This window comes from Nipponia nippon, unplaced genomic scaffold (genome assembly GCF_047370975.1).
Source record: "Nipponia nippon isolate SJK-2023a ecotype South Korea unplaced genomic scaffold, ASM4737097v1 scaffold_5, whole genome shotgun sequence".
NCBI classification, from domain to species: domain Eukaryota; kingdom Metazoa; phylum Chordata; class Aves; order Pelecaniformes; family Threskiornithidae; genus Nipponia; species Nipponia nippon.
The window spans coordinates 50,919,860-50,947,414 of record NW_028262369.1 but is presented as its reverse complement, the minus strand read 5'-3'; the positions used below and the strand labels follow the sequence as shown (position 1 = coordinate 50,947,414).

Genomic DNA, 27,555 nt, shown 5'->3' with positions numbered 1-27,555 from the left:
TCAGAACAGTCAAGATGCCCACACCGATCTCCTCAGCATCTCCCTACAGATACAGAAAAATGAGGGCATGACCTATATTCAGTGCAGGAGGCAGGGAAGGGATGCATGTTTGCCGAGACCAGCTTCATTTTTAAATGTCTACGCAACACCTCCAACATGAGGCCCATGCAGAGACTGAAGCAGTTCGCATTCTTGCTGTGAAATCCAAATGAACAAGACTGAAAAGAAAAAAACAGGCAGTGACAGGCAGGCAAGCAGGCCTGACTTTTCCTTGCTTCTTTTTATCCTATACAGACACAATCCTTTTAGAGTCAGGCAGGAAAACAGCAAAACCATCCAAATAAGACAAAACCAACAGACCACCAATCTTAGCAATCTTCGACATATCCATAATTTCTACTTCATTTTTAGCTAATGGTGGAAATTAGTCTTTGGATAGTTGATAAAAATCAACCTGTCTCTGCTGGGTTAGTACCATGATCTGTGGCCCAGCAACTACTTCTAGTACAATTGATTTTCCCTTTTGGCAACCAATAGGCCAGTCAATAATAATGTTGTTTGAGAAGGATTGAGTCATGAGGGAGATGAACACTCCCTGCCATTTATTATGTTTGTATTGTCTCCATTTGAAAAGATTTTTTCTTTTTTTTTTCCAATGAGGACGTGAGTGAAGGTATTACAAGGGGACTCTATTCCACGTCCCCTCTGATTCACAAGTGTGTTAGCATGCAAATAGAGAGGAGGGAAGCGGGCTGTCTGCTAGAGGTGCATGGCAGGGGACTGGGAAAAAAGACAAGCTGGGGTGCAACCACACTCCCGCTGCTACTCTAGATGTCTTTTGGGGGGGGGGGGGGGGAAGGAAAAAAAAAATCCAGCTAACTCAAAATCACATGCTAACAAGCACGACTTCAGACATCTGTGCAGCCTTGCGTGAATTGGTACAAGATACGGATACAACATTGGCACCAAAGAGCAACCAATTCTCTCTGCAGACAGTGCAGACACTAGATGCTTTTCACTGAAATTACTGGTGTATATGAATGAATAAAATAAAATCCACATATACCAGCAACAGATTTCCTAACCTGATGATTTTCAGCTTTGGCTCTCAAGTTTCCTTCTCAAACTCCTGCAGGTCCATGGGTGACCACTAAAAACTTGCTGACAAGTGGTTTAAAGTCTCAGTACAGGGATCTGCACCTTTACTAGGAAACTGAAAGGTCAGCAAATAAAACCTGAAGATCAGTTATAGCTTTTTTCATCCTTGCAGTCATAATTATAGTACAACTTCAGCATACACGAATGGTTACCATAACATTGATAAACTGATTAACAGAACTGCACAATGATGTAGTTTAAAAATCATAAAATAATATTTAGATGTAATTTTAACTCAGCTGCTCTACCACATAGTACGTACACAGCCCTTAATTATCCTACGTGTCAAGTGATACAGTTCCACTTACAACTAACAATATTTATTTTAAGACTTGTTCACGTGGCCAGATAGCCTTGAAAAGCTTTTTCAGAGTAAGCCGATCTGTGGCAACCACTCCGGGATAGTTCCCCGCGCGTTCCCACGGGCACGCCCTGAACGCACAGGTTATTATTTTGGCGTAAAGAGTACCCACAAATGGAACAAACTGCAGCCACAGCAAGTCCAGGAGGAGAGTCTACGGTCTACTGTTTAGATGTTACAAACGAGAGATACCATTTGTCCTTCTCTCTCTCATTGGACAATTACCATACCACGATGCCCTTCATCTTTCTTAAAACAGCACTAGTAATTTGTATACCCGCAAGGGTCCCCGCGTAGGATGTGCGATCACACGGGGCCTTTGCACCAGAGCACAGAATCCTCCTTTTCAAGCCGCCTTGCTTGCCTTGCTCTTGCAGAGGAGGTGACCAGACTTAGACCCTGCCCCAAGAGCACTCTTCCACCTAATAGCACTGAGGCAGTACGCTGTGCTTAAACGTCCCCCTAAATACACTAAAGGAGCTCCTCTGAAAGCTGGTTGAGCAGCACCTCAATCCAGGAGCAGAGCCGAGTCCTGCTGTCTCCTCCACACTGGCGCTGCACCACCAGATACAACGGAGGACAAATAAAGTCTCTGAGCGGGCCAGCTCGGTGCTCCTGGCACGGCGAACGCTGAGGATGCCATGGCACAGCCGCAGGGGAGCGCGAAGCCGGGGTGCAATTCTGCACAGCTTGCATTCAGTGCCTCCCCTGGCCACAGAAAACCTCCTTTCCAAGGCCAGAGGAAACATTGCAAGGAAAAACTCTCTGTAGGGGAAAAAGGTTTTCCTTTGTTTCTCATCCTCTGCAAGGAAATCTTATTCATGTCTTCATATATTTTAAAGCTAGAAATGGATATTATAATCATGTTGCCGAGCTCCTTCATAACCGTTATGTTATGAATATACTCCCCTTCCTTTCACTTCATCACTCAATTAAAAGCCTCCATTTTAGACAAACAGTTCCAGTGGAAGGAGGCTGTTTTCAGTCTAAGCCCCAAGCTCTGGGTATTTCCAGCAGAGCTCCAAAATACCATACCACCACCCACTTTGAAATGGCCTCTGGCTCTGAAGATTTAGGTAATTCAATTACACAAATGCCCCTTTTCAACGAAGCAGAGAAGCCTGTAGCCCTTCTGTAGCCCCTTGCCCATGGCAATCCCTTACCACCTCTTTTCAAATGTGCTATTAGAGCTAATTATGAACAATCACAGAACTCAATGGCTGCAGCTTTTCAGTGACATTAGTGAACCACCCTTTTGAAACTGCAGTACCACTGTTTAAAACAAAAAGCACAGGAGCTGGACCACTGCAGTCCAGGAGCGTGTGGTTATTCCCAGAATTAAAGCGGTTTCGAACACGCTACAGCAATGAGCGGAGCCAGGCTACTTCTCCTCCTGCTCCCAAGCTGTCTGCTTATCAACAAAGAGCAGTAAGTTGACTCTTGCAGAGCCTCTTGACCCAGAGACTACAAGTACTTTGACAACAGATAGTACAAAGATAACTAAAATAAGGCAGCAAAAAGTGAGTAAGGCACATCTGCGGGCACAGTGAACTGGTAGGACTTGCTCCAGGTCACCTATCAGAGAATCACCGTCACCGTCTGCTTAGGGCAGCTAAATCCTTCAGCACACTCCAAGAGAGCCAAGATGGAAGAGCATTTATTAAAAAGGTAATGGAAGAGAGCATAAATCTGTCATGCTATTTGACTAACTTTTTAGAAGCATATTAAAACACAGGCAATTTAAAAAAAAATTGGTCTATAACATTTCTCTCCTTCACTACCTGCTCACAACCCTCATAATCCCTAATTTATTCTTTATCTCTTATGCTGCCTGCATGTAGGTACCGCTGCAAAACTGAACCAGATAGAAAAACATCTGAAGACCTGAGTGGCAGGTGGAAATTGCAGAAGCTGCTTGCATACCGGGCGCTGGCAGAGGTGCTGCATGCAGCCTGCGAAGGGAACCTCAACCGAAGGGAACCTCAACCGAGAGCACATCGCTCTGAAATAACAGTGCCACTGATTCCAATCACCAGAGATTCCCTTACACTTAACCCACCGTTCTTTATAGCCTACACATTAACTGATAGTGCATTTGGTAATGTGTAATAGCAGGCGCTGAGGTGTTTATGGCCTGTTAGGAAGCCAGAGTTTTTCCCTGTCCTTTTCTCTTCTGGTTGCTCTTAAAATTCCTTCTGCTCTTGCTTTGGATGTGAATTCTTACAGGGTAAAGGTCAAAATAAAAAAAAGAGAAATAAACATTAGGTCACAAAGTCTTGAAATGTTATTGCAATTTATATGTGGCTGAGAATAAAAATGTGTCTGCCTTCTCTGGGAACACACCTACGTGCGAACAGAGACCTTTATAAAAAATTCTCCTTTATTACCTTGGTGGGGGGAAAAAAATAAAAATCAAAGATTGATTTTCTTTTTATGGCTATTATTAACCTTTTGTTACTGGCCAAAAATAATCTGGTTAGAAAATGTGCAATACATCAAAAAAAAAAAAAAAAGAAAGAGAAGAAGAATTTCACAGAAAATTAATGTTCAGGGAAAAAATAAGATGACTCTCCCTTCAGTCTTTTCTTCTAAGAGTCAGACTTTACCTCCAAAGAAATGAGATAAGCATCAAAGAGAAGTGACTTTTCAGACTGCTGCAGCAGTACAGCATCCCAGACAGAATCATCTCCTGGGCTGCCAGGGAAAAGGGGACGGACAGGTGTCTGATCCAACTCCCCCCCGATTTCAATGCAGAGCTGCTCCCATATGTATCCGACACGTCGCTCACCAGCTCTGACAGAAAGGCGATGGTCTAGTCTGACGGTGGGGCATGCAAAACCCCCCATTTGTACTGGCTCCACTGCCCCTCTTCTATGTAAGGAAAAACTCCTATAAAATCCATTACAGCTGAAACCCCTGAGGTCTAAGCATGAAGATATGTGTCTCACCAGCTCCTGCGGAGCTGTGCTTCCTAATACCCATCCCACGAGCAATTCTGCCCAGGCAAGGGCAAGAAAGACTTTTTTACAACTATTTCATGTGTGTAAATACCAACACAGCTATTTGTAGCCTGTGAACGCTACAGGTCTGCTGAGGAGCCTGCAGCTTACAACTGTGCTTAAGGTCCACCTCTTACAAATTCCTGAAGCATCTATCGCAAGGCTGCTTAAGATCTCACTGGTCAGAGCTAGCAAATTTGTCAGCAGAGGTGTATCTATGTCCAAATAGGGCAGGAGAACAAAGCCAGTAAGTGTCATGCTAGTAAAGAGTAGTCAATCATAATTTGACAGAAATATGTCGGACAATTATTTCCGAACACGATCGCATTTACACAGGTCAACCCTTAATTACAGCAAGCTGACAAAACTAGGCGCACTGACTCATGAGCACAGGCAGGCTCACGCTGGCTGGAATGAACCACTTGCAAAGCGGTTGCAGAACCAGCGCAGTTCACAGCCTGGTCTATTCGGGTATCCTAAAACTGCTGCTAGTTAAGCTCAGACATGTAGGCTGCCAACTGCAGTGGCTAAAAAGCCGCTTTATGTTCAGTTAAGTCAAGTTGTGCTAGAAATGGTGACCCCCAGGGGGGTGAGGTGGGTATATGGGGATGGAAATGGCATAAGCAGTTCGACTCTGCCCTCAGTCAGCACTGAGAACCTACTGCAGCTGTCAGGTGCCCACCACACCATGACCTGAAGCATCATGTACCCCTGTGGGATGCTCTGCCGAAAACGGGCATTTATTGGATGCTTTTCTGCTAGGCAAAGTGGGATTTTCTTTCCATTAGTCCACAAAATTCTGCTGAGAGTATAGTGTTACAAAAAGTACACTGGAGAATGCACTTTACATAGGAAGCTACCAAACACCTTGTACACAGGGAACCCATCTTTCCATCAGTACCACAAGTCACATTGGAAGCCACAACCAGGTGATCAAAAAACTTTACTGCAGGGAGAAGTTTCAGCATGAACTGAAAAAGGCCCCTAATGGCTCTGTATTTCACGCAACCAAATTCTGTTATTTTTCCCAGGTTACCTTTTTTGGATGTTCTTCTCTGTGATAAGTGCTCTGAGAGAACTTGCTATGGAGTTTTGGAAGAATTCAGTTTCGCGCGAAACATTTGGTCAGGAGGCTACGTAACACATCAATCAAATTCAACTTTTTATCCCTTTCTTACCTGGCTGTTAACATCAGCAGCATGCTGTAACAGTACTGAAACCAGCTCCTTGTGTCCTCTGTCACACGCCCAGTGGAGCAGAGCCCGGCCCTGCAACATCCAGGAGAAAATGAACAAAGCCAGCAAAAAAAAAAAAAAAGCGCAGAGAATCACAGTCTTGCTATGAAGTACTGAGTACCAATAACAAAATTAACACAGGCTTTTTAAAAAAAAACTACACTAATATAGTATGTAACATACTGTTGCTCCTGATTTGGACTTACAGAATAACGCTAGAAATGTTGAAAGTGACACGTAGTTCATTTTGTCATTAACTTAGCATCAAACCCACAAGTCAGCGAAAATTTAGAGGGGAAAAGCAGCAAAGTATGAAAAGCAGGAACCATGACATGATTTGCTTTCCTATGTAAATTCGGGATTTTGACACCTCTGACTGTTCCGGGAGCAACAACTTACACAGCAAGGGCAAGATTTTCAATGGTGCCTAAGTCACTCGGACGCCAAGTCCCCGAAAGCTCATTCCTCTGGCAGGTCTGAAATGCTCAACCCACGGGCCCTGCCTCTGCTGCAACAGAAGATTAAAACCGGGCATCTGGGCAGGCATCACCCACGACTGCCCCCCTCTCAGCGCTGCGGCACGGGCTGCTCCTTCCATGCCTCCAGCCCTTCCCAAACCGCTGCAGTTTTCTTCCCATCCCCTTTCTACAAGTCTCTGCACACCTGAAGCCTCTCTGCATGTCTCTGCCACCACGGGAGGGGATGCAATGGAAGTTCAGGTCCTCCTGCCTGTCAAGGACACGGGAAGTAGCTCAGGACCCCTCTGAGGGCTGACGCGCACATCTGAAAACCCAGCTGGCGTCAGAACGGGCTATGGAAGTAGTGAAGCAAAGCCAAGCTTTTGGGACTGGGTTCACGGGTGCTGCTCTGATTCTGGGCTAGAACAGCCAAGCCTGTGAAAGGTAAGGCTTGTTTTTGCAATAGGACATCACAGCAGAGCTGTGATACAGTTTCATACACTTCAACAGCCCTGCACTGAGGCTGGAGTGCTTATCCTCTTATAATGCAAAAACGCATCCAAAGCAGTAATAGAGCCTTTTGACAAGCAGCACTAAGACATTTTCTATAAATTATAGAAGATTTTATATACTGGCAAATCCAAAGAGAAAGGTAGCTCAAAGTAGTTTGAGATAGAAGATTTTCTTCTTTGTTTGCTACGTACACTTAGTAAATTAGACTTACTGTTGGTCTCTCCTGATTTAGGACGGCATGTGGCACACTTGCAGGGGATTCCTTGGAAATCCCCCGGCAGATAACCAGGACATCATCCCGCAAGCTGTGACACCGTCAGACTGACCTGTGTTTTCCAGTGTGCTACGCAAAACAGTCACAGACCTTCACAGATAAAATCAGTTAAATTAGCCCATGCCTGGTTATAAATCTCTCGACAGAGCAGTGGGGAACAAGGTGAGCAACTCATTTATCTGCTAATGGGAACTGTGAGCCAAATTTCCCAACCACGGTGCCAAAACAGCAGGAGGGGCAGAAGACATCTGCAACTGAAGCTCATGCTGCTTCTGCTGGATATTCTTGGGCAGGGCAGCGGAGGTAGAACATGATTTTGAGTAAGGAAATGCCATCTCAGACACAAGGCATTAAGCTTTTTAACACACGTTTTGACCCAGCAAGTAATTAATTTTTGTAACACATAATTTTAATGTTACACTAATTAACCTTGAATTAGAATGAATATTCTGACAATGACTTTCTATGGAAGCACTAATGACATCCATAGGCCATTTAATGATTAATGTTCTTGCACTCAATACCACTATCAAAGTCTAAAAGGGGGGAAGAGTACAATTTAAAACAATTGGTAAACATGCAAAGATCTTTAGATCACGTTTAGGATCCTTAATTCATCTCTGGACTGGTAATTACTTAAGACTTAGGATTTCAGTTGGACAAATACCAACTTTTTTGTGCCACAGATGTTTATTTCGAAAGAAAGAAGCACTATCTGCAGTATGCACAATAGCATTAAATACTTCAGCCGATGATTTCAGTTTCCTTCTACATGTGTAGAGGAATAATGTTGTAATTACACAAGTGTAATTATTGTGCAATTACATGACAAAATAAAGGCATTTCTGTCCTTTATATCCAAATTCACGTTACAGATTAGTGGCTATAATATGTTGGTTTGGATCTCGCTCCGGACAAGCCGAATCTCATTTTGTTGGTGCTGAACTTGGCTGAGAGCAGTAAAGGAAAACCAACAGTTCGGGAGAGACAGCACTGCCAATTCTGTCGGCTCAGGGGCACCGCACCGCTGTGCAACTGGTCCCTCCCCATGACGCTGGAAGGCCGGTTCTCCTGCAACTGTTGCCTTTTGAACAAGACAAGAAACTGAAGCCTCATCATCTATAGTCATTAAAAATCTCCTTGTGCTATTTGCAGGAGGAGTATGGATTTCAAGTCTTGGGCCAATTCCACTTTGGGTAATTACACTCTGCTTACCTATATATTTTCTCTGCAATTCTAAATGGATACAATATTTTCCAATTAGTGCCTTAAATGGCTCTGCATTGTAACTGTGCGCTATTAAAAAGCTGACACGTTCCACCCAAGAAATGTCTGCATCCTTGCAGCATGCTACGCCGTCAACACAAGGTGTAAGGGACTTTGGAGACCTTCTGTGCAAGAGCACACCATTTGATGTGCGAGTAAAAATACCTGCAGAAGAATCTCAGCCTACTTAGCATATAAGAAAAAGCATTACTAAGAAACTTGTATTTAAAACAAGATAATATTCACTACTGTTTGCATAGTGTCAGGCAAATTAAAACACTCAGGAGTTCTAGCTAACGTAGTTAGGCAGCTATACAGCTACAAGGTCCACTTGTTTCCCATGCCTTCCTTAAAACAAACCTTAGCGATAAGACAAACTTAAAGTACAATCCAACTCTTTGTATAGCATGCATATCACCTATGCGTATTGAAAAATTGTTTAGTCGGCACAGCTGCTGCTTTATATCAGCGCATAATGTATTTGTGTGTGTAAATAACATGGCAGAAATCTTAAGAGCCACAGATCGAGCTTTCCCAAAACGCTTCCCATACGACTATTTCATTAAACAGTGAGAGACTCAAAGCAACACGAATAACTTTGTGTAGGAAAGCACTGCGGTAGTGAGGTCTTGACTAAACGCAGTCAAACATAAGGTACTCCCCTCCGTGCAATTCAAACACACAACAGTTGTTGCACAAGTTACTTGAGAGGATGCATTTTCCCCTGCCTTTGAAGTATTTAATAAAAAAAAGCATAAAAATAGCCCCAGTGCACTAACCCTGCCTCTTAAATCTTCTGTGCTTTGCTTGGATAACCGCTGCCAGCTTGGCCAGCTTTTGCAGCAGTTTCTCAAGCCAACAGCACATCAATTTTGCTCAGCTCCAAGTCACAGGGTGTTCACAAACAAAGCACAGGACAGGGATTTGTCTCAGATATACCAAGTCTCAGCAGACAAACGGATGGCAATGATTTTCACATCAATTAGCCAGTGCAGAGAAAGAGAAGAACAAAGCCAAACTGAATGGATGTGCTACAATATTAAGCTATACTTCTAGGCACGATGTTTGCAGCTGTAATGGCTGTATAGCAACGAGAGCCACTCTAACTTGTGGCAAGTGTTTTATTACTGGTAATTAAGAAGAGATATATATAGAATGGCTGCATGCCCCCGTGATAGCAAAAACAGTGAATGGAAGGGCCGTTGTTACAATTATACAGGTAAAATTCACATTTGTTTTGGAAGTCAAGCACTTTTGGAGCTCCGAAACACTTGGGGAAGTTTTTCTAATGGGAGTAAGCCTGTAAATCCAGAAGCACGTGATCCTTCTTCAAACCCATTTTTCTCCCCTGTCCTTTCCTTGGCAAGCTGGCACCAATTTGGCACTTGCTGTCTCAAAAGCACGAGGATCGGGGGACTAAGTGAGCACCATTTCAGATGCCTTTCATTAAAGTTTTGGCATGGGCTTAAATACCGCACACAGGTAACATGTTTGTTTACTGGGATTTCTCCAATTAAAAAAAAATTCTCTGTCTACAACCTCCACAGCCCTTGGCACAAGTTACAAAAGCAACTATGCCTTTGAGCAACTTCTGGTTTGTTAAAAGTTGAAGAAATATTGTTCTCAAAAAGGCAGCAAGCAATCCACACTACTGGGATGTGCCTGTGGCGACTTCACAGCCACAGTCCATTACTTATTTCATTAGTCCTGCTGACATACATAAGAGAAACGGGTTGTTTTAGTCTGTGCTACTTCTTCTAAGTGAATGCAAGCTATTCTGTTGAACTCTGGGCAATTTAGATAGAGTAAATGGAAGCTTGTACATGATTACTGTCATTAGATTCTTCGTTTAATTCTAAATTGAAGTTTATTATATCTAAACTGTTAGCAGGTATCCTGGCTTGAATGCTGCACATGAAGATCTTCATTTCTTGTGGGGAGAAGACCATTTACGCTTTGAAAGTTGCCAAGTGCATCTATCTAAACCCCAGGGACTTCTATTGCCCTTTCTGAAATCCTTTTGCTTCGAGTAAGTTGGCTTGTCCCCATTTTAAAGTTTTATTCTTGATTTCTTTTCTCCTTTCGCTAACTTATTTCAGGTTTGCACAAAATGAGGGGATACAATTAGATATAGTACTAACACATCACATGGAAATAAAATCTGAACACCTTACAACCTCAGTCAAGTCTTTATTGTACAAGGAAAGGCTGAGCCTAGCGTCTTTGCAGTTTAGCACGAGACTATTCAGTAGATTTTGTTCCATAACAAGTTAACTCTTTGTGTATGTATCCCTGCTGCCATTTTAAATTTATATGCATTTAAATCAAAGGGTTGACAGCGTGAGTTATGTTCGGAGGGCTAGGAGAGGCATCTTTTGGATACAGCACGATGTATTTACACAGTAACACTAAAATAGTTAATAAAAATGACAATATTATGCTTGCATACACTTCACTCTACCAAAGGCTCAGTCTGGGTTATCTCTAGTCTAAAATGGGTTCTAAAACTTCAATCAACCTGCATGATATTGGAAAATAAACTACCCTCCAGATTGTGAAGAACACGTTTGGATACTGAACAACATTGGTAATGGTTTCAGCTCCTTAACACAACATGAAATAAATATTTCTTTCAGATTTTTCTGTTTTGTATGCTAATATTTTTTTTTTGGACCCGTTAGAGTCAAGCCTAAGGAAGCCGGCACTTGCCAAAAAAAAAAAAAAAAAAAAAAAAAGTTCTTACTTGCCTGTTTGAGTGTTTGCTGGGGTAAGCCAAAACCACTAAAGCTGTGAGAATTTCATCTATGGGGGAATTTTGCACCAGTGGGACTCCTTCCATGAGCCTTTCACAGGTAGGCAGAGTTTTCAGTGTCCTATCTGTGCTGAAGCAATTCCATACTCTGCAGTAATCACGTGCTAATACCCATTAGTTCTGAAATAGGTCTTCTCTTACATCAGAGACTCATGGATAATTCCCAAAGAGGATGTTACCTGGCAGTTTTCAGATCTGGCTCTAAGCATTTATGCTGTTAGAGCACAAAAGTATTTCAGCCATCTTTCACCAAATATTTTGATTTTTTTAAAAAACAAAATTTCTTTGGCTGAAAACAAGCACATTTGTTGCTTGAACACAGAGGAAGGTACGAGCTTCTGAATCCTGCTAACTATGAAAGAGCATCTTGCCAGTGGAAATGAAGCACCGCTAACGTGATGTTATTATACACTTATTGCAAGCGTGTGATCCCAAAAGTGAGCTTTTATTAATGAAAGGACTCCAGCCGTGTTCTGTGGGACTGCCCTGGACATTTACTTCTGTAACCTGTGATCGGCAGAAGGAGGGATGGAGCTCAGAAATGGTGCTGTTGCAGTGACTGTGTGGCACATGACAGTTTCAGTTCATTGAATTTATGATGTGAAATTCCAACCCTGATCGTGAATACCCTCCCCTCCTCTCCTCTGAAAATTAATTCACATGAATTCCTGATTAATAATAAAAGGCTCTGCCATCAGCATTCAGAGCCCCAGCCGGGGCTGTCATGGCTCAGAGGGCACAAATCTGCTTAGAGCTACAGGAGAACCCAACTGAATTTGTGGCGTCTCAGTCTATGAATGTGTAAGCACTTCATCTGTTCACCAAAACACGATGTGCTGGAAAGCAGCGGGCAAAAGTAGCTGTACGTACGATGGACCACGAGCAGGGCTAGGTGGCAGTATGCAAGCATCGAAACCAAGGCGATAAAGCTGGTACCGCTACATTTCCTGAAGGATGAACAGGAAACTGTCCACACCAGGTGTTTACTTTTACCAAGAAAAGGATCAAGCCAATTCACAATTTTAGACACTTATCTTTTTCTTGAGGTTTCTGGCAATGTCTGTATTATCTCCCTATGGGGAAATGGTGTTTTGAGTCTGATGAGCATAGAATCATCGAATGTCCTGAGTTGGAAGGGACCCACTAGGATGGATCATCAAGTCCAACTCCTGTCCCTGCACAGGACAACCCCAGATTTCACACCACGAGCAGAGGAAGACTGGACAATGTCACTGTTTTTGTGAAGCTGGAAAGCCAGTGTCACTCATTTGCCCTCCACCTGGGAATGATGAGAAGCTGATGGCATGGCAGAAATCCTACCTCACTCGTGAAGAGAGTTCATCGGACAAAAAAAAAAAAAATGTTTCCTTCACTTCCTACTTCTACTTGACCACATTTGGTGTACAAGGTGGGGAAAGGGAGGTATTCAGAAGATCTTATTCTGCAAGTGGCTGCTAGCATTGCTGAAAATAACATAGAAAGTAAGTTTCTGATGTGCTACAGCATCACAGTTAGTACATCCACATTACCAGAAATCCAGTAGAAAGCTATTTTCAAATAGATTATCCCTGTCTCAATGACCAAGAGTTTGTCCAACTGTTGTAGTACCTTGTTATAACAATCTTAACCAGGGAATTTTGAAAAGAAGTGGCACTGAATTAACACGCAAAACAGTTAAAAGACTGACGGTCTTTATCTTTTTCTCCATACCTCCTCATCTGTGACATTCACATCCACTTTTTTTGATCGAATGGCTTTAGTTACATAGTCAATGTTGTTTTCTCTGCAGTAATCAAAAATGTTCTTGTCCTCTTCCCTATTCAGGAAACAAAAGCAAAAGAAGCACCGTGTTAGGGCACAACACAAAGGCCTCATTCACATCATATGCTCTAACTTTGCTACAGACAGTTCAATAGTATCACTGGACTGAAACAGATGCCTAGTATTCCACATGCGGAATAATATGGTTTTTTTCCCCGAGGTGAGAGACAGAAGATCCTGCTTCCTAGAAAACAAAGGTTATTTTTAACAATATTACACCAGGGCAAAAGTCAGCTTACTCCTGTGAACTGGCGCAGGAAGTCTACACAGTTAGCCAGCAAAAACCATGCTCAAGTCCTGGTATAAATCACTGCAATCCCACAGAAGATAAAGGGCTAAAGTTGCTCTTCTCCCTGCTATACAATCTTAGAACAGCCACTCTGGGTCAGACCAAAGGCCCTGCCGATGCCATCCATCTCAGAGAGCGGCCACTAACAGTGGCTTGGAGAAAAAAGCAGAAGAAACAGGACGCACATGCAAAACAATCTGTCCCCAGTTAGATCCTCCCAGCTTCAGAAACTCAGCGGTTTAAGGATTTCTGTAGCTAGAGGCTGCATCCAGATGAGCATATTGATCAGTCTTTTCCAGGTCCTTTTTCCACTCTATTCTGCTCTTTAACCCATTCATACTCTTAGCCTCTCTAAAGGACGAGCTCTACAACTTAGTATTCTGTGTGTGAAGGGGTCAACAGTGGACAAGTACTTTATTTGGTGGCTTTAAAACAGGTGCCTGACATTACTGGGTACTCTTTGGTAAGTAATTGTGCAGGGATTTGTGAAATCTTTGGCGTTTGTCTTGGAATCTGGATGCAGGGTTTGCTTGGTTTTATTTCTTTATTTACCAGCCTCCAAGTGACCCCACTGCACTACTTTTTGTATTGATGGTGTTAAGATGAAGCTTGACCGTGACCTCTGCTCAGAGCAGCAGGCTGGCATATGCAGAGGGACCAGCACGCGCCTGTGCCAGGACGCCAGTGCGGGCTCACTGAGGCCTGCTCGCAAGCAGAAAGACCAAGGTGCGGTGTCACAGGTGCTTGACTGTAGCTTCTTCTAGAGCTAAAAGCAGTTACCCTGGCTTCAGACACCTTAAAACTTCTGTTCTTACCAGCCAAACAGAACTTCTAATGAAGTTAAGACATTTCACAGATTCTTAAAACGTTACGAAAGAGCTTTGTATGAGTGGCTGGAGCTACAGTGCTTCGTGGCAGGTAGAAAAGCAAATGTTAGTAATCTTTAGCAAAGGGACAGAGCAGAACGAAGACATTTTTATCTTGCTGTACAAATCTGCACTCACGTGTCTAATGATGGGAAGTTACTGACACCAGTATTGCTGAGAAAGTACAACTCTCCTGCTGTTCACGCTGGTATGCCAGTGGAAAGTTACTGACTCCAACACAGCCAATTTTTCTATGGAAAGGGGGCTATGTCATACTAGCATGAGGCACCCTTACAATAATACCTTTAGGTATAGATACACGGATACAACTGCATTCCTAGTAAGATGTAAAGAGGTCATTGGTTTTCTAGAAGTAAACCAAAAGCCCACATACTACCCTTTCTTTCTAGTTTCCAGATGCAAACTATGACTCAAATGAACCCATCAGTGTTGCTATGGGACTTGGCAGCTTCACGAGAGTGAAACACAAAGTAGTTGCCTCTCATGACATCCCCAGTTTGCAGTCACCTCAACTTAAGATAGTCTGGATGTTCAGCAGAACTCAGGCCTGACAGCCTCAAAGGAAATTCCTCATAAAAAGGGGAGGTTGCTGGAGCAGGTCAGACCCACTAGGGAAGTCGTTCTGCTGTGGGCCTTTTGGGCAGGAGAGAACAGCCTCCGCAATGCCACAGGGCAGTTTGAGGAGAACCGATTCCCTGGTGCTAAAAGGCAACAGCACTCCTCCCATCCATCTGCACTGCTCTTCAACCTCACAGGCTGAGGAATGTCAGGGCAAGGAAAAGTAAAACCTAAACGTTATTTGCATTTGAGCAATGGGTTACAAAGAAAAAGTGATGCTCTTTGACCTGTAGTCCCAAGAAAAATGAAAATACCAGTGTCACCAAGACCACGTCCCCTGCTCCCATCAGGACAGGCAGAGCTCCATGACACAACTTTGATTTCCAGTCTTATTATTACACACCTGGCCTACTAAGCTACACTCTATTCTTCAGACCTCAAGCATCTGTTTCCTTCCTCGATGCCAGTAAAAGGTGAGAAGAAAGTGCTGATATTCAGCTCCTGCAGTAAAGTGCTGGCTTCTCCAAAGAAGTCACTTCCTCTGACCCCTCTCATGTTGCTCCCTTAGTAGCACTCTTCTCCTGCACATCACCCCTGTTCTTTGTACACAAGCAGTCCCTTCCTCGTAGCTGACTTGCAGCTTTCTAACAGAGAGCTGGGTGCTGCACAATATTTCACACTCCATGTATTGGCCTAGGGACATTACAGAAGGTTTCCAGTTTCTTAACCAGTCTCTCAAACTCATTCGCTACAAGTCTTGTCTGTACACTAGACAAGCTCCTGGGAAACAGATCACTGCATGCTTTAGAGGCAATTACTTTGAATTCCGGGGAAAAGAGAATCTCATGGTGGGATTAGAAAAGGCAAAAGCTTATATTGCTTGAGATGGCACTTGACAGATTCATGATGGAGGTTGTGAGACATGCCTGCCCCCACTAACAAGGGCTGATTTGATAAGCTGGGAAGTCCCTCCAGTCCTACCTTGTTAGTCTAAGCTCTCAAACACACCCTTGGCTGCTGAAAGCAGCCTTTTGGGTGAAGCTGCTATTCAGACAACACCGTACAGTAACTTGGTTGCAGCAGCTTTTTCCCCATTGCACACATACTTCATTTATTACAGATCACTTTCTTCCCTAACACCAAAGCAGAGCCCAGTCTCTCCTTGCTAGGGAAGTCCACAACCAACCTCAGTTACTCCTGGATGATTTTCCATGTCACAACCATGAGCTCAGGCTGTGCCTTCCATCCCGGGCAGCAATGTCCCAGTCAGCCTGGGTGCTGCCATTTCTGCATGCCGCAGAGCCTGGGCAGCTCAGCCGTGGCCATGCCTCGCATGGCAGCACCAGAGGTGCCAGCAGAGCAGAAGGTACACGGCAGCGATAAAGCAACCGTGCTCCATGGGGAGCGTGCCGCAGGGTCTGCACCAGCGGAGAGAGGGCACGTTAATATTGACGTAGCACAACCAGGCAATCTTCCTACCGCAGCCTCCAGACAAGACTTCTACAGTCTTTTCCCAAGGATATTATTGTCTGTAAAGGGGAAATGACCTGACACAGCTATTTGGATATGATTTAGCTTTTCTGGAATAACCACCTCTGCATACGCTCTATATATCCCCCTTCCAAAAAACCACTTTTCTTTCAGAAGTCTCCGCAATGGAATTAATCCAGAATAGCAATTTCCCCACCTGAAGATAAGGTTTTGGGAAATTTCGTCGTTCTACTTTGCATTTATTTCTCAAGCTTTAAACCATTCCTCTGCCCCTGATGAACCCTGTAAAAAAATTAGCATATATTATCTCCAACTTTTCTATAAATATTAACAAAGAGAAATGAGCCCTTCCCTGAACAGATTTGAGGGAAGTCCATACAGTCATAATGAAGGCATTTTACCTGCAAACAAAATAGTCACGTGAAGCTGCACTCCAGACATTTAAAACAATTTGATCTAGTTGCATGCCAAAACCAGGAAGGGAAACTGAGAAAAGAGCTCAGAGGAGTTAAAACTAGGTTTTTGGAGGGACCAATACCAGGGAAAAAGCTCCACTTGAGCGGTGTGAATGGAATAAAGACAAGCTACTGTTATTTGCTGACTTTGCGTTCAAAACCACACAGGACAAGTAAGAAACACAGCTTGAAAACCTTGCAACTCAGTTTTTCCCCCGCCCCTTTATTTCACACACGTGTATGTGTACATACTGAATAATCCCTCCAGTGTAGTAGCTACAAGAAAACAAAAAGGATGCAGTGTTTTTATCAGACTGGTTCCTAGCAGGAATTTGCACTCCACGTAAAACTGGTAAGAGTCAGCAGCAAGGCCCAGAAACTGGTAGAAACAGTCTAAAAGCAGACAGAAGCACATCAGAAACACAAAAGTAAGTGATGCTGCAAAGACATTGCTCAGATAATGGCGGGGCAGGGGACGGGATGGGACACGCATAGCATTTCTATCCCTATTTTCAGAAAAATCTCAATTTAAGTAAAAATACAGCATTCAAGACATCTTTGGATGGGAAAGACCATGAAACTCAACCTGATGGAAATGTGCACAATTATTTAAAACCTGCAGCTAAAAGGAAGACTCAGGTGCAATTTTGTTTCCATGTCAGGTTGTGTGATACACAAGCACCAGCTCTTTTTTTTGAGCTAAAAAGGAGTCTTCAAATCAGCAGCCACTTGACTGTCAGTAAAGGCAGTAAATGTGTTTACATCTGTTTCCCGAGGACGGCCAGAAGGGTTTCTCCTCTCCCTTGCTGGCACATGTTCAACCTCCAAAGCTTCTGCTCTCCCCCATCCCCAACAAGAGATGCCAACTCTGACTCAATGTTGAGCTGAAGCATATCTGTTGCCTGCAAGTAACACATGGGCAGCTTTTTCCATCCTTGAATAAAAGGATGTGGAAGGACTTAAACCAAGCCGTCTCTTCCCAGGCTTGGAAGGCTTCAAAAGCCTTCTTCATAAGCTGTCCAAAACACATGCGTTGAGCCAACAGTTTTTAAACAGCTCATGGAAAAGATCTGCTGCCGGTTAATCAGGCTTCACTTCCTTCTTACCTCGAGTGCTGTAAACCTCCTTGCTTTCTGGACGGCCACCACGACTACCATGAAAAAGGGCACAGAAGAGACTTGAAATTCAGATATTCTGCCCTAGCACAGAGAGCATCCTCCAGGTTTGCCCCGTCCCCTTCCTCCCCCCCTCGCAGATTACCTCCAGCACAAAGCTCTGGGCAGAGGGCTGCCATCGGGTGCTATTTTGGGCGTCCTCTTCCCTTTTTCCCGGGCTGGTCCAAGCCACGTCCCTGTGGACCCGCTGCGGCACGGCCCCGGGTGCCACTAACAGGTGGCTTCGTCCGTCTGCTTGGCACGGTGCTGCCGAGCGAGCGGGAGCGTGGCGGAGCGGAGCGGGCGGCGCGCGGGGAGCCGAGAGGCACTGGCAACACTCACTGTTTATGTCAAGGCCCTCGGCCCCCAAGGGACCCATTTTCACATAATCTATAATTATCTCTTCGCTTTAATCGCCTCGTCACTTCTGAGGCTCTCCTGGGCCCAGGAAGAGGAAAAGCTCATTAACTGAACCTTTTCTCCTCTCTCCAGCCACCCATAGCTTTTAATTGCTTGGTGTTGTTATTATCTATCAGTGCAACTGGGATCATTTTCATAAGAAAGAGTGGTGGGAGGGAGGGAGGCAGGAGCGGGTCCCTGAGGTATGCACCACAGACAAACCTTTGCTTTCTCAATTATTTATGCCAGCTGAGGTTTTACAAGCTGAATAAATCCATAACTCAAGTTTATTTTGAACCGGCAGGCTGTCCCAGGGGAAGTGTTGCCCACTTGCCGGCACACTTGCATGCCGTCCTCCGAGAGCAGCCGGGACATAGCAAGACATGTGTCATCCAATTCCCCACCCATCGCCACGCTGCCGCACGCACTTTGGTAGATTAGCAGCAGCACCAGAGAGAAGGCAGCCGTGAAAACCCCAAATAGGAGCTGCCACCGAAGGATGGGCTCTCCCAAAGGAAAGGCAGGCCTGAGCCAAGCTGCCCCTTTGCACAACAAAGCAAAGCCCTAAGGGTCACTGCTCCAGGGACAATAAAAAGGGGGGGAAGCAATAAACTTGGCAATCATCTTGAAGTCAGAGACTTGCCCGCTAAATATCACCAGAAGAGCATCCATTTCTGAATAACGCTGACCTGAAAAAAACCCAAACCCCAGCTGCCTGGACCCGCAGGTGTTTTGTTTGAGACCTGCCACGGCTGAGCACGCCACGGGCTGCTTGGGCTCCGCACAACCGGGAAAGCTCTTCCACAGGGATTGCACAGCCCAGCATTTACGTGAGCGACAGACATCTGTGGCGCAGCCACCCAAACACACGCACAACACCAGCACAAGCCTGTAATTCCCAACACTGCAAGGATGCTGGCTCCCACATCTCTGCAGCTTTACTCTCATTTCCAGTGCCGGCGCTCCTGAAAGCTGGGCGGGAGGAAGAGAGCAATACCCCAACTGTGCTCCAGAGCACTGGGCTCGTCTCAAAAGCCGTCACTGCTCCAAAGCGGCAATGGATGCTGGAAGCAGCTCTTTAAAATTCAGCAGCCTTTGTGCCTGACCACACGCAGCGACCTCTGGTATTTTCTGCCAAAACAGTTCATTTGTCTCGCACAACAACTAATCAATTCCCGAGGCCATCCATCACGGGGACTCGTGCGAGCCGGCCCGGCAGCGGGGCCAGATGGCGGCTGCGTTAGTGGGATTAATACAATTCTGATAGATTACACGGCATCAGGCAGGCTCCCGAATACAAGGGGTGCCCACTCCACACCCCGATCCTAAACAGAGCCCCAGTCACGATCGGGGTTGCTCCCAAGTGTTATGGGAAAGGGTGGAAGTTTCTACCAGAAAAGGGGTTCTTCAGCATCCCTCAGGATGGCAGAAGTGTAAAGCATAACTCGGGGAGGCCTCCATGCCGACCGGCGGATGTCATTTCCATCCCGGCATGCCGAGGCCGCATGGAAGCGGCCCACGGCAGAGTGCAGGAGGGCTCCTCCACTGGAAGTGGAAAGGGACACGGACACTTGGCAACATTATTTCGCATTCTCCATCTGGCAAGTCAATGCTTTCGTTTGCTGGAAACACTTATAAACTGCCTCCCCCTCATCCCTGCTTTAAAAAAAAAATTGAAAAATAAAGTTGAATTTCCAATGCTACGGTATTTTTGGCATCTCCCTCAGTTTGTGTCTTAGATTAGATTTATATTGGTGACACATCAGTCAACCTCATCTCACTGCTCATTTCCCAGGTTTGTGAAACTGTAATTATAGCTCTTTGATCATGAAAGAGCTCAACTACTACTGCTTTTGTTCTGGTAATAAGACTAGAAAAGAGACATAAAGCTTTATGTAGCAGTAAAAAAAAAAACAAACCCTACCACTGTACCCAGCCTGAAATCACAGATAATTTCTAAATCCTTCCTTCCAGGGGATCCTCCAAGTCCCATCATCAGTCACCAGCACGCATTATTTTTATGTAATGCCCAAAGTGAGATAAGTGATTTGCAGAGAAACACAGAGGCAGAGCACTATGCTAATACATTCTGCAACTGCTCCCCATTAGTCACAGGGGGTACTTGAGCTCTTTATTGCCAGGGTTTATTAATGACTCCTAATTGATGACCAGTGCCCAGCACCCCAAAGTAAATAACTGCTACGCCTCATTAGCTCAAGAGACCTTCTCCTGATTTGAGGATTGATCTATGAACACACAAATTGCACTGATTTAACCGAATCTCTTTCTAAATTGATTTAATTAGATCGGTATAACCTGTTTCTGTGGATGCTCTTGAATTTATTTGGAATCAGTGCAATGTACTTCTGTGAGCCAGACTGACCATTTTTCTATCTTGTTCTCAAAGCAGAAACATTTGAGATAATTAGTGATAAGGCAAAATTAGCCCTGGCACCATCCCAGTTCCTCCAACATCTGATCCACCTGACTTTAGGGTAGGGTATGGTAACTTCACTTTGTCCAACATTTACAGATTTGCACCCTAAAACCCAAGCATTTCATTCCACAAAAGGAATGTAAGCATTGTTTATACATAATTTTAGACACTCAGCTTGAAAGCAATGGCATTGCTGCGTTGCTTGGTAATTTACTGCTGATGGTAAGCTAGTGGTTTACGCTAAAAACAAGATCTCTCATCTTCCTATTACATAGCAGCAGCTTGGAGAAGGTTAATCATTTGTTAAACTGTTCAAAAGCTTCTGGTAAGAATAAAATAACTGAACCTGCTTAGGTGAACCTTCAAAACTCTGCACTTGCATTCTTGTCCTGGTGCAAGGCGAGGTTGCGACGATGCCGGGCTCCAGATAAATTAGACAGCCTTTTCCTGCCTTTGCATCAGCGGAATCCTAAAGGGCATATGATAGGCTGTGTTTGGCAGAGTAATGCCTGCTGAGGAATTGCTTTCAGCAGTCTGTCAAAACCCAGGGCTGGTGAGGACTCAAGTTTTAGTTTTCAGTACACGAAATGAGGGTTTTTTTTGCTTATTCCAGGCTTCCTTAATATGATCCTGTAACTAGAAAATATTTATCCTATCAACAGCCCCGGGAAACAGAGACTAAAGTGGTTTGATTCATATTCCAAATTTTGCAAGCTTGTTGTAAAGCTTCAGTAAGGCCCACCACAGACAACTGAGTCAATAAAATAGTCTGCATCAAAGTTTCTTTTCTCGGATCTTAGGTTTCGAGGTAGCATACACACACACACACACACTGAACGTTCAGCATGGGACTTACCTGTAACTGTCAATGTGTTTAAGTTTATGCTGGCTCAAGCTATTAAGTTTTCTTTCCCCTTAAACATTTTCATTTTCTTCCTCTACAGAAAATGCCTTGCTTTTTTAAGACTACATTCTATTCACAAATGCACTGAAGTATTGCTGAATGCTAACCTTATGTTCTTGTTCACAGCCTCAGAAAAGTCACTCTTCTCAGGTGAGTGGTATTACTATCAAACCAATTCACTCCATGCTCTCAATAAACTTGAATGCCAAATTGAATGTCTAGAGCCATCCTTCTTTGGCTCATCTGCTTGCAGATTTTGTACGACTGCTATTTCGCCATTTAAGGTCTTGCTTTCACTATTTTAATTGTGACCATTAGAGATGCGCCTATCCTTGCACACATTTATTCCCTATTCTAGTAAAGGAACGAACAGTAGACAAAAGCCATAATAAAGGGGCAACTGCACCAAGAAAGCTGAAGCTGTGCAACCTGCCTGTGGGTGAGACTATGATGACACTTGCTGACTTCCTATCTTGCAGCTGAAGACGCTAATGCCTGCGAGCCAAGCTGTGCAAATGGACCACGAGTTTCCATTCTGCCAGCAGAGTCAGGAGACTTCATTTAACTCACTTTCAGCAGAACCACCCTATTCCAGCCGTGTCAGAGACTACATCTGCCTACAGCCTCATTTTGTAAGGACTACTACTATGCTATACTAAACATACAGCGCATGTGTTCCTCATGGTATGTTTGCAAAAGTATTTGGAGCTGTACTTATCTTCAAGTCCTGCACAAGTCATGTTCTCATGGAAATAAAACCAAAAATATAACAAGAAGATTTAGACTAGTCAAGCCAACCAGAGCAAACTCTGTTTTCCTGTATATTGGGCTGTATTTCATATCGAAGAAGGGGCACAGGCAGTACTTGGGATAGCCAAGACTCTGAAAGCACTGCAGGACTAAGCATAGCTCATACTTAGCACCCAACACGGGGCAGCACTGATATGTTCCACTCCTAAAAGAAGAGCTCGAACAGGATTTAAACCACAAGGTCAAACTATGAGAACAAGGATGTTGGCCGAGACCCACACCGACAGAGCAGGGAAGAAAAAGGAGCGTGTGGCTAGCAGAAGTGCTATTCCTCAAACAGCATGTTAAACCAAGGTCATACCTGACCACCTCCGGTCAAGGTCCAGGGGCAAGTTTAAGATGTGTTGGCTCTCCATGCAAGGCAGAGAGGGCTACTCCCAGCCAACTGTTCCATCTCGCTATAAAGCGGATTGCAACACTGAGGGAAGCGCCTGCAATACTGCCGAGCACAAAACTGCCACCCTATTTGCTTGCACGGAACAGCCATATCAACTTCTACCCGAGCTCCTTGCAAAGGGGTTCGAGCCACCTGCTCAAGATTTATTTTTCATTAGTTTGTGACAACAAGTCAAAGAAATGCTGTGTTAAGAGTTGTAACACTTCGGGAAAGTTCCCGGCAAGCTTGGGGAGGCTGTGTGTACACAAATCAGTGTTTATCTTTTAATTTCCTGGGACTAAAATGATGCAAGACATTCAATAAAACAAATGGGATCACATACACATAAATGGGTGACTGCAACATGACAGCAAACACTGCTCAAAAATTTAGTCTTCCCTGACTGTTCATTTTAACTAAAAATACGATGCTGTATTCTGAAAGATCCTCCAGGCAATCATTTAGGTATTGGAGTTAATATTATACCCATGATTAGTAGTCTGGAACAGTAAAAAACCAACCAAACAAGAAAACCCAGCTGTCCTTATTCAGTAGCTAATGTCACTTACTACTTGCACCTTGACAGTTTTTAAATAGCAGCCATTCTAGTTCAGTAAATGCATTTCTGCTATGCTAGCTGCAGAAGCTAGAAAAAATTAATTTGATATAAGGTACAAACTCTCCCTGAAGGCCATTGTCCAACATTAAAACCTTCACTGAACAACCCTTAATGAATATATTGGTAAAGAAATAACTATTTGAAAAAGGTAGTGTCTGAATAGGTTTCTATTAAAAATATCCAACATTACCTTTTTTTAGCCATATAACTGAAAAATGGGAAGCCTTGCCCTTCCCCCACATCTTGCGCTAGGGAAAGGTTACTACCTGGCAATGATACAGACAGTTATTGATTTAAATGATTATGGACCTGAAAAGTTCTTTCCTGTCATTTATTATGCTGTTGTAGTTGCCACCACGCTTGTGCAATATTAAAAAAAAAAAAAAAAAAAAGCTTAACAAAATGACATTAGAAAAATACTGTTTTTAACTCAAGTCCAGCGCAGATAATCACCTGATTGTTTCTTCTTGATACAATGAGCTGACAACTGGGCCTCCAAATGCGGTTTTGCTTTCTTTTCCCCTCTTCTCTGTTGTCTGAAAGAAAAAGAAAGATTGGTCCAGCATCCTGGCTCCCATCCCATTCCAGCCTGTGCCACCCCTCAGCCACCCCCCACCCCTTCCCCTGCCCCGGAGATGGGATCAGCCCTCTGGAAGCCTCATCCGCACGGCAGACGCTACCCCATGACCCCACTCCATCCAGAACAGCTGGATGGATCTCTCAGCAAACCGGATCAATGCTCCTCTGAAGGTGGCCCGGAAGGGTCACCCCAAAGGTAGGCTGGGCAGCCTCGCCATCCCGCTCACGAGCCAAAGCGTTGCCTCCGCAGCACTCCCAGCCATGGCCCCTTAGGACCCAAAAGGCGAGCCTCTGTGAGGTAGCATAATGTTACGTTACTAGATTGCAAAGCTTGCCTTTATAAATCTATTTAATATAGATTTAAAATTAAATTTTATAATGGGCAGCATTTCCAAATGATTTACTCCCAGGAACTCTAGGATTCTGAATGATTCCCACCATAATAGAAATGAACAATTAGAATAATGATTGATCGATACGGAGCCTCGGGCCTACCTTTTCAAAAAAAACATCCTGCAGCTTGGGGTCTTCAATTGGCTGACTTGACATTGATGCCAGACTTTCAGAAAGGGCTAAGTGCCTGCTGTCTGAAAGCCTGACCCTATTAGGGGCTGCAGGGCACCAGAAACCCTAACTCTTCTAGGGCATCTAGTATCTTAGTCTTCAGGTAAGCAGTCAAAACTGGTTTGCAGTTCACAGCAGTAATTCGTTATAAAACCAGCCCATTAACTGCAATGTGCTGTTGTCAGTGGACAGTTCTGTGGCTTTCTGCAATGAGACATTATCACACCCAGGATGAATAAAATCAGAAGCAAAGGGAAAGCCGTCCCAACCTCTAGCAGTCTCTGAGTAGCTGCAATACATTGCTGATTACACCAAAAAGCACTGCTGCCTCATCAGAATTCTACCTAGGAAGATGTTGATTTTTTTTTTTTTAAATGAAACATGCTTACATTTGTCTTTCTTCCTGCTCCCCAGGTTGCTTTTGTTTTAAATCAATTTACCGTTTCCCCATAATACCTTTACTTTTACATTCTGCCCAGTTTGAGCCAACCAGTTCCACCTTTCAGCTCTGCTGTACCAGCCCCAAACCGTAATATTTAGATTTGCAGATATCAGAGACATACTTCTTTATAAGAAAAAATGGAAAGGAAACTGGCTTTGAAAACTATTCCATGGCAAGTAGGCTTTCTCTAATTTAGAGTAAAAGGTGACACGAAGTTCTCCTTTCCTGAAGGGAAAGGGCTTCAGAGTCTCTACAGTGCAATGCCTCTCTTAAAAAATTATTTAGCAGAGAACCTTACTGTCCGTCAATTATTTCCACACCACTTATAAAGAAAATTAATTTCAGATCATCTGCTAGTACATGCAAGAGTTATTTCTATAAAATGAAGCTATACTCACAACTAGTCTATCTTCTTTGATATTGAGGGACAGTGGTCACACAACCAGTATCAGAAACTACAGAAAAAAATTTTAATCCACATTCTTTCATCTCTTCCCACTGCAGTTTTTGGGTATTCCTTTTTTTCAAAGTCAGAAACAACACTGGAGAAAATACATTTCATCTTTCTAGAGGCAGGAATTGTAAAAAAGGTTTCTTGGATTAAGTTCACCTTCCTTGCACAACCAATGCATTTCCACCAAGGATTAATCATGTTGATTGAGTACACATAAGGTCATCGGCAGACTTAGCGATAAAGGCTTTCCCAAAAATGCTCAGGCAAAAACTTCTCTGGCTTTTAATCCATATACAGGTTACTTTGTCCAAGTAGCTTTTATCTCATCTCTTTCACACAGAAATAGGTAACTCAATATTCAATTTATGAATGTTGAACCAAGCTTATTCCATCACAGTCCTCAATATGTAGAACAAGTTTATGAAAAACGTACAGGAAAAGTCTCGGCTATCCTCTCAGGATTTAATGCGTGCCCCTACTCTGCAATGCCATGGAAGACAGCATCATGGCTCCACCGTTCATCACCACTGGACTTCCCAAGGGGAAGCTGTCCAGGCTATGAGGAATACTTCTTCCCAAAAACGTTAACTCTGCCTCAACGCCGATACAAACTGGTTTCTTTCCAGCCGCCGCTGACAACTTGCCTATACCATGAGCTCATCTGCCCACTTCCAATATCTACACTACCCAGCCTGCCAGGGACTCGCACACAATATCTGAGCATGATGTACCAAACTGGGTAATGACAGAGGTGGGACAGAAGCGGTTGCTCCTTCCAAACCACATCACAGCTATTATGCTAACAGGAACCAGTGTTTTTATTTGTTGCTCATACTGGCTGAAGGGATCAGTAATGTGCAGATGCACTTTCCTTAAATCTCTTGACATTTCCACAGCAGAAAAGGGCTTTTAGGGCTGGGAAGATAAAGGAAACGCTACATATACACAGATAATGACCAGTGGGTTTAAAGTCACATTAGCTTGCAAACCATAATGAAATTAAAAACTGACACTGCACATTCTCTCTCTCCTCCTTTAAAAAAGGCACTAATAATTAACTATGTGGCTCTCAATTAAGCCAGCTCAATTTCTTTCACTGCTGGCAGTGCTGTCCAAAAGCACTGCAGATATACATGTAACTAATGATAGTGAAGAAATAACATGATCCCAGGCTCCCATAATTTGCCACCTGAATCCGAGAGAGATGACAGCAGCATTATCCACAGTCAGGACCGGGCAAGAGAGATGCTGTAGAAAAGGCAAAATTACCGTGGGCTCCACGAGTGTGAGGGGGTTGCCCTCAAACTGCCAGTTAAAAACCACGGGAATAAAGGGGAATTTGTGACAGCACGGGAAGACACCTTGGAGGATTGCACTTGAGTGCCAAAGCACAGGCAGCGGCACGTAAGAGATCCAGGAAGAGATGATAAAGAAGCGTAAGAGATGCCTTAAGGGAGGCACCGGAATTTCTCGTGTTTTCCCCTCACTCTTGCCCATGGATTCTTTGTTGCTCGTGTACAATTAAGGCTGATATCAAAGCCACTATTACTCTTGACAGTTAACTTTGGTAGGTGGATCTGGTTGACCAAAGCTAGCATAAATCACGAGCAAATATCTGCTTCAGTATGCAGCATACGTACTCATTAAGAGACATTTTCAACTCCCCTGACTCCCGAGGTGCTCGCGGACTGGCACAGGGAACTCCACTAAGCCCAGAACTATCCTTCTCAAATGTCACCAGGAATGCCAGGAGAAAAGCCGCACTCCTCCCGGAACAGACAGCAGAGCATCCTCATCCCTGCCTCAGTGCACTGTATTTGTCAATAAAAGACCGGCTCGATTCAAGGTACAATCGCATCTCGACTGGCTGTCACTGACAATGCTGCTCCAGACGGCCTCAAAGCCTGACAACCACTTTCTGAACAAAATGGAAATACAGGGACTAATATTTGCTAACACCATTAATTCATTTTTTTCTCCACTCCCCCTTCTTCCTTTATCCACAATGTCAAGATGTATACTTTTAAATTGTTGTCAGCCATAAAACAGACGTCGTGTCCCAGTTCAGAGGTTAACATATAATGACAGACACATTAAAAAACCCTGTCCAATGCCTCAACTGAAAATTTTAGTTCCATCTTCTCTTCAACGAGACAGGAGCTCAAACTCACTTACAAGCTTTAACAACATTAAAGTCTAATCATGATTGAAAAATAAAGGAGAAAGAGAAGATAGCTTTA

At 43.9% G+C, this 27,555-nt stretch overlaps 1 protein-coding gene across 4 annotated transcripts in view; it reads right to left on the bottom strand.

Moving 5' to 3' along the window:
* The window catches only part of ACBD6 (acyl-CoA binding domain containing 6), an 88,286-nt gene that overhangs the window by 37,754 nt on the left and 22,977 nt on the right, over positions 1-27,555 (bottom strand). For 3 of the 4 annotated variants that reach the window (XM_087732953.1, XM_087732954.1, XM_087732955.1), the window contains exons 4-6: positions 23,730-23,812; positions 12,787-12,892; positions 5,697-5,786 (exon numbers count right to left, since the gene is read on the bottom strand). In XM_087732953.1, coding sequence (XP_087589079.1) covers positions 5,697-5,786; positions 12,787-12,892; positions 23,730-23,812 — 279 coding nt within the window. The remainder of the gene's footprint in view (positions 1-5,696; positions 5,787-12,786; positions 12,893-23,729; positions 23,813-27,555) is intronic. The other variant, XM_087732956.1, reaches the window with a different exon arrangement.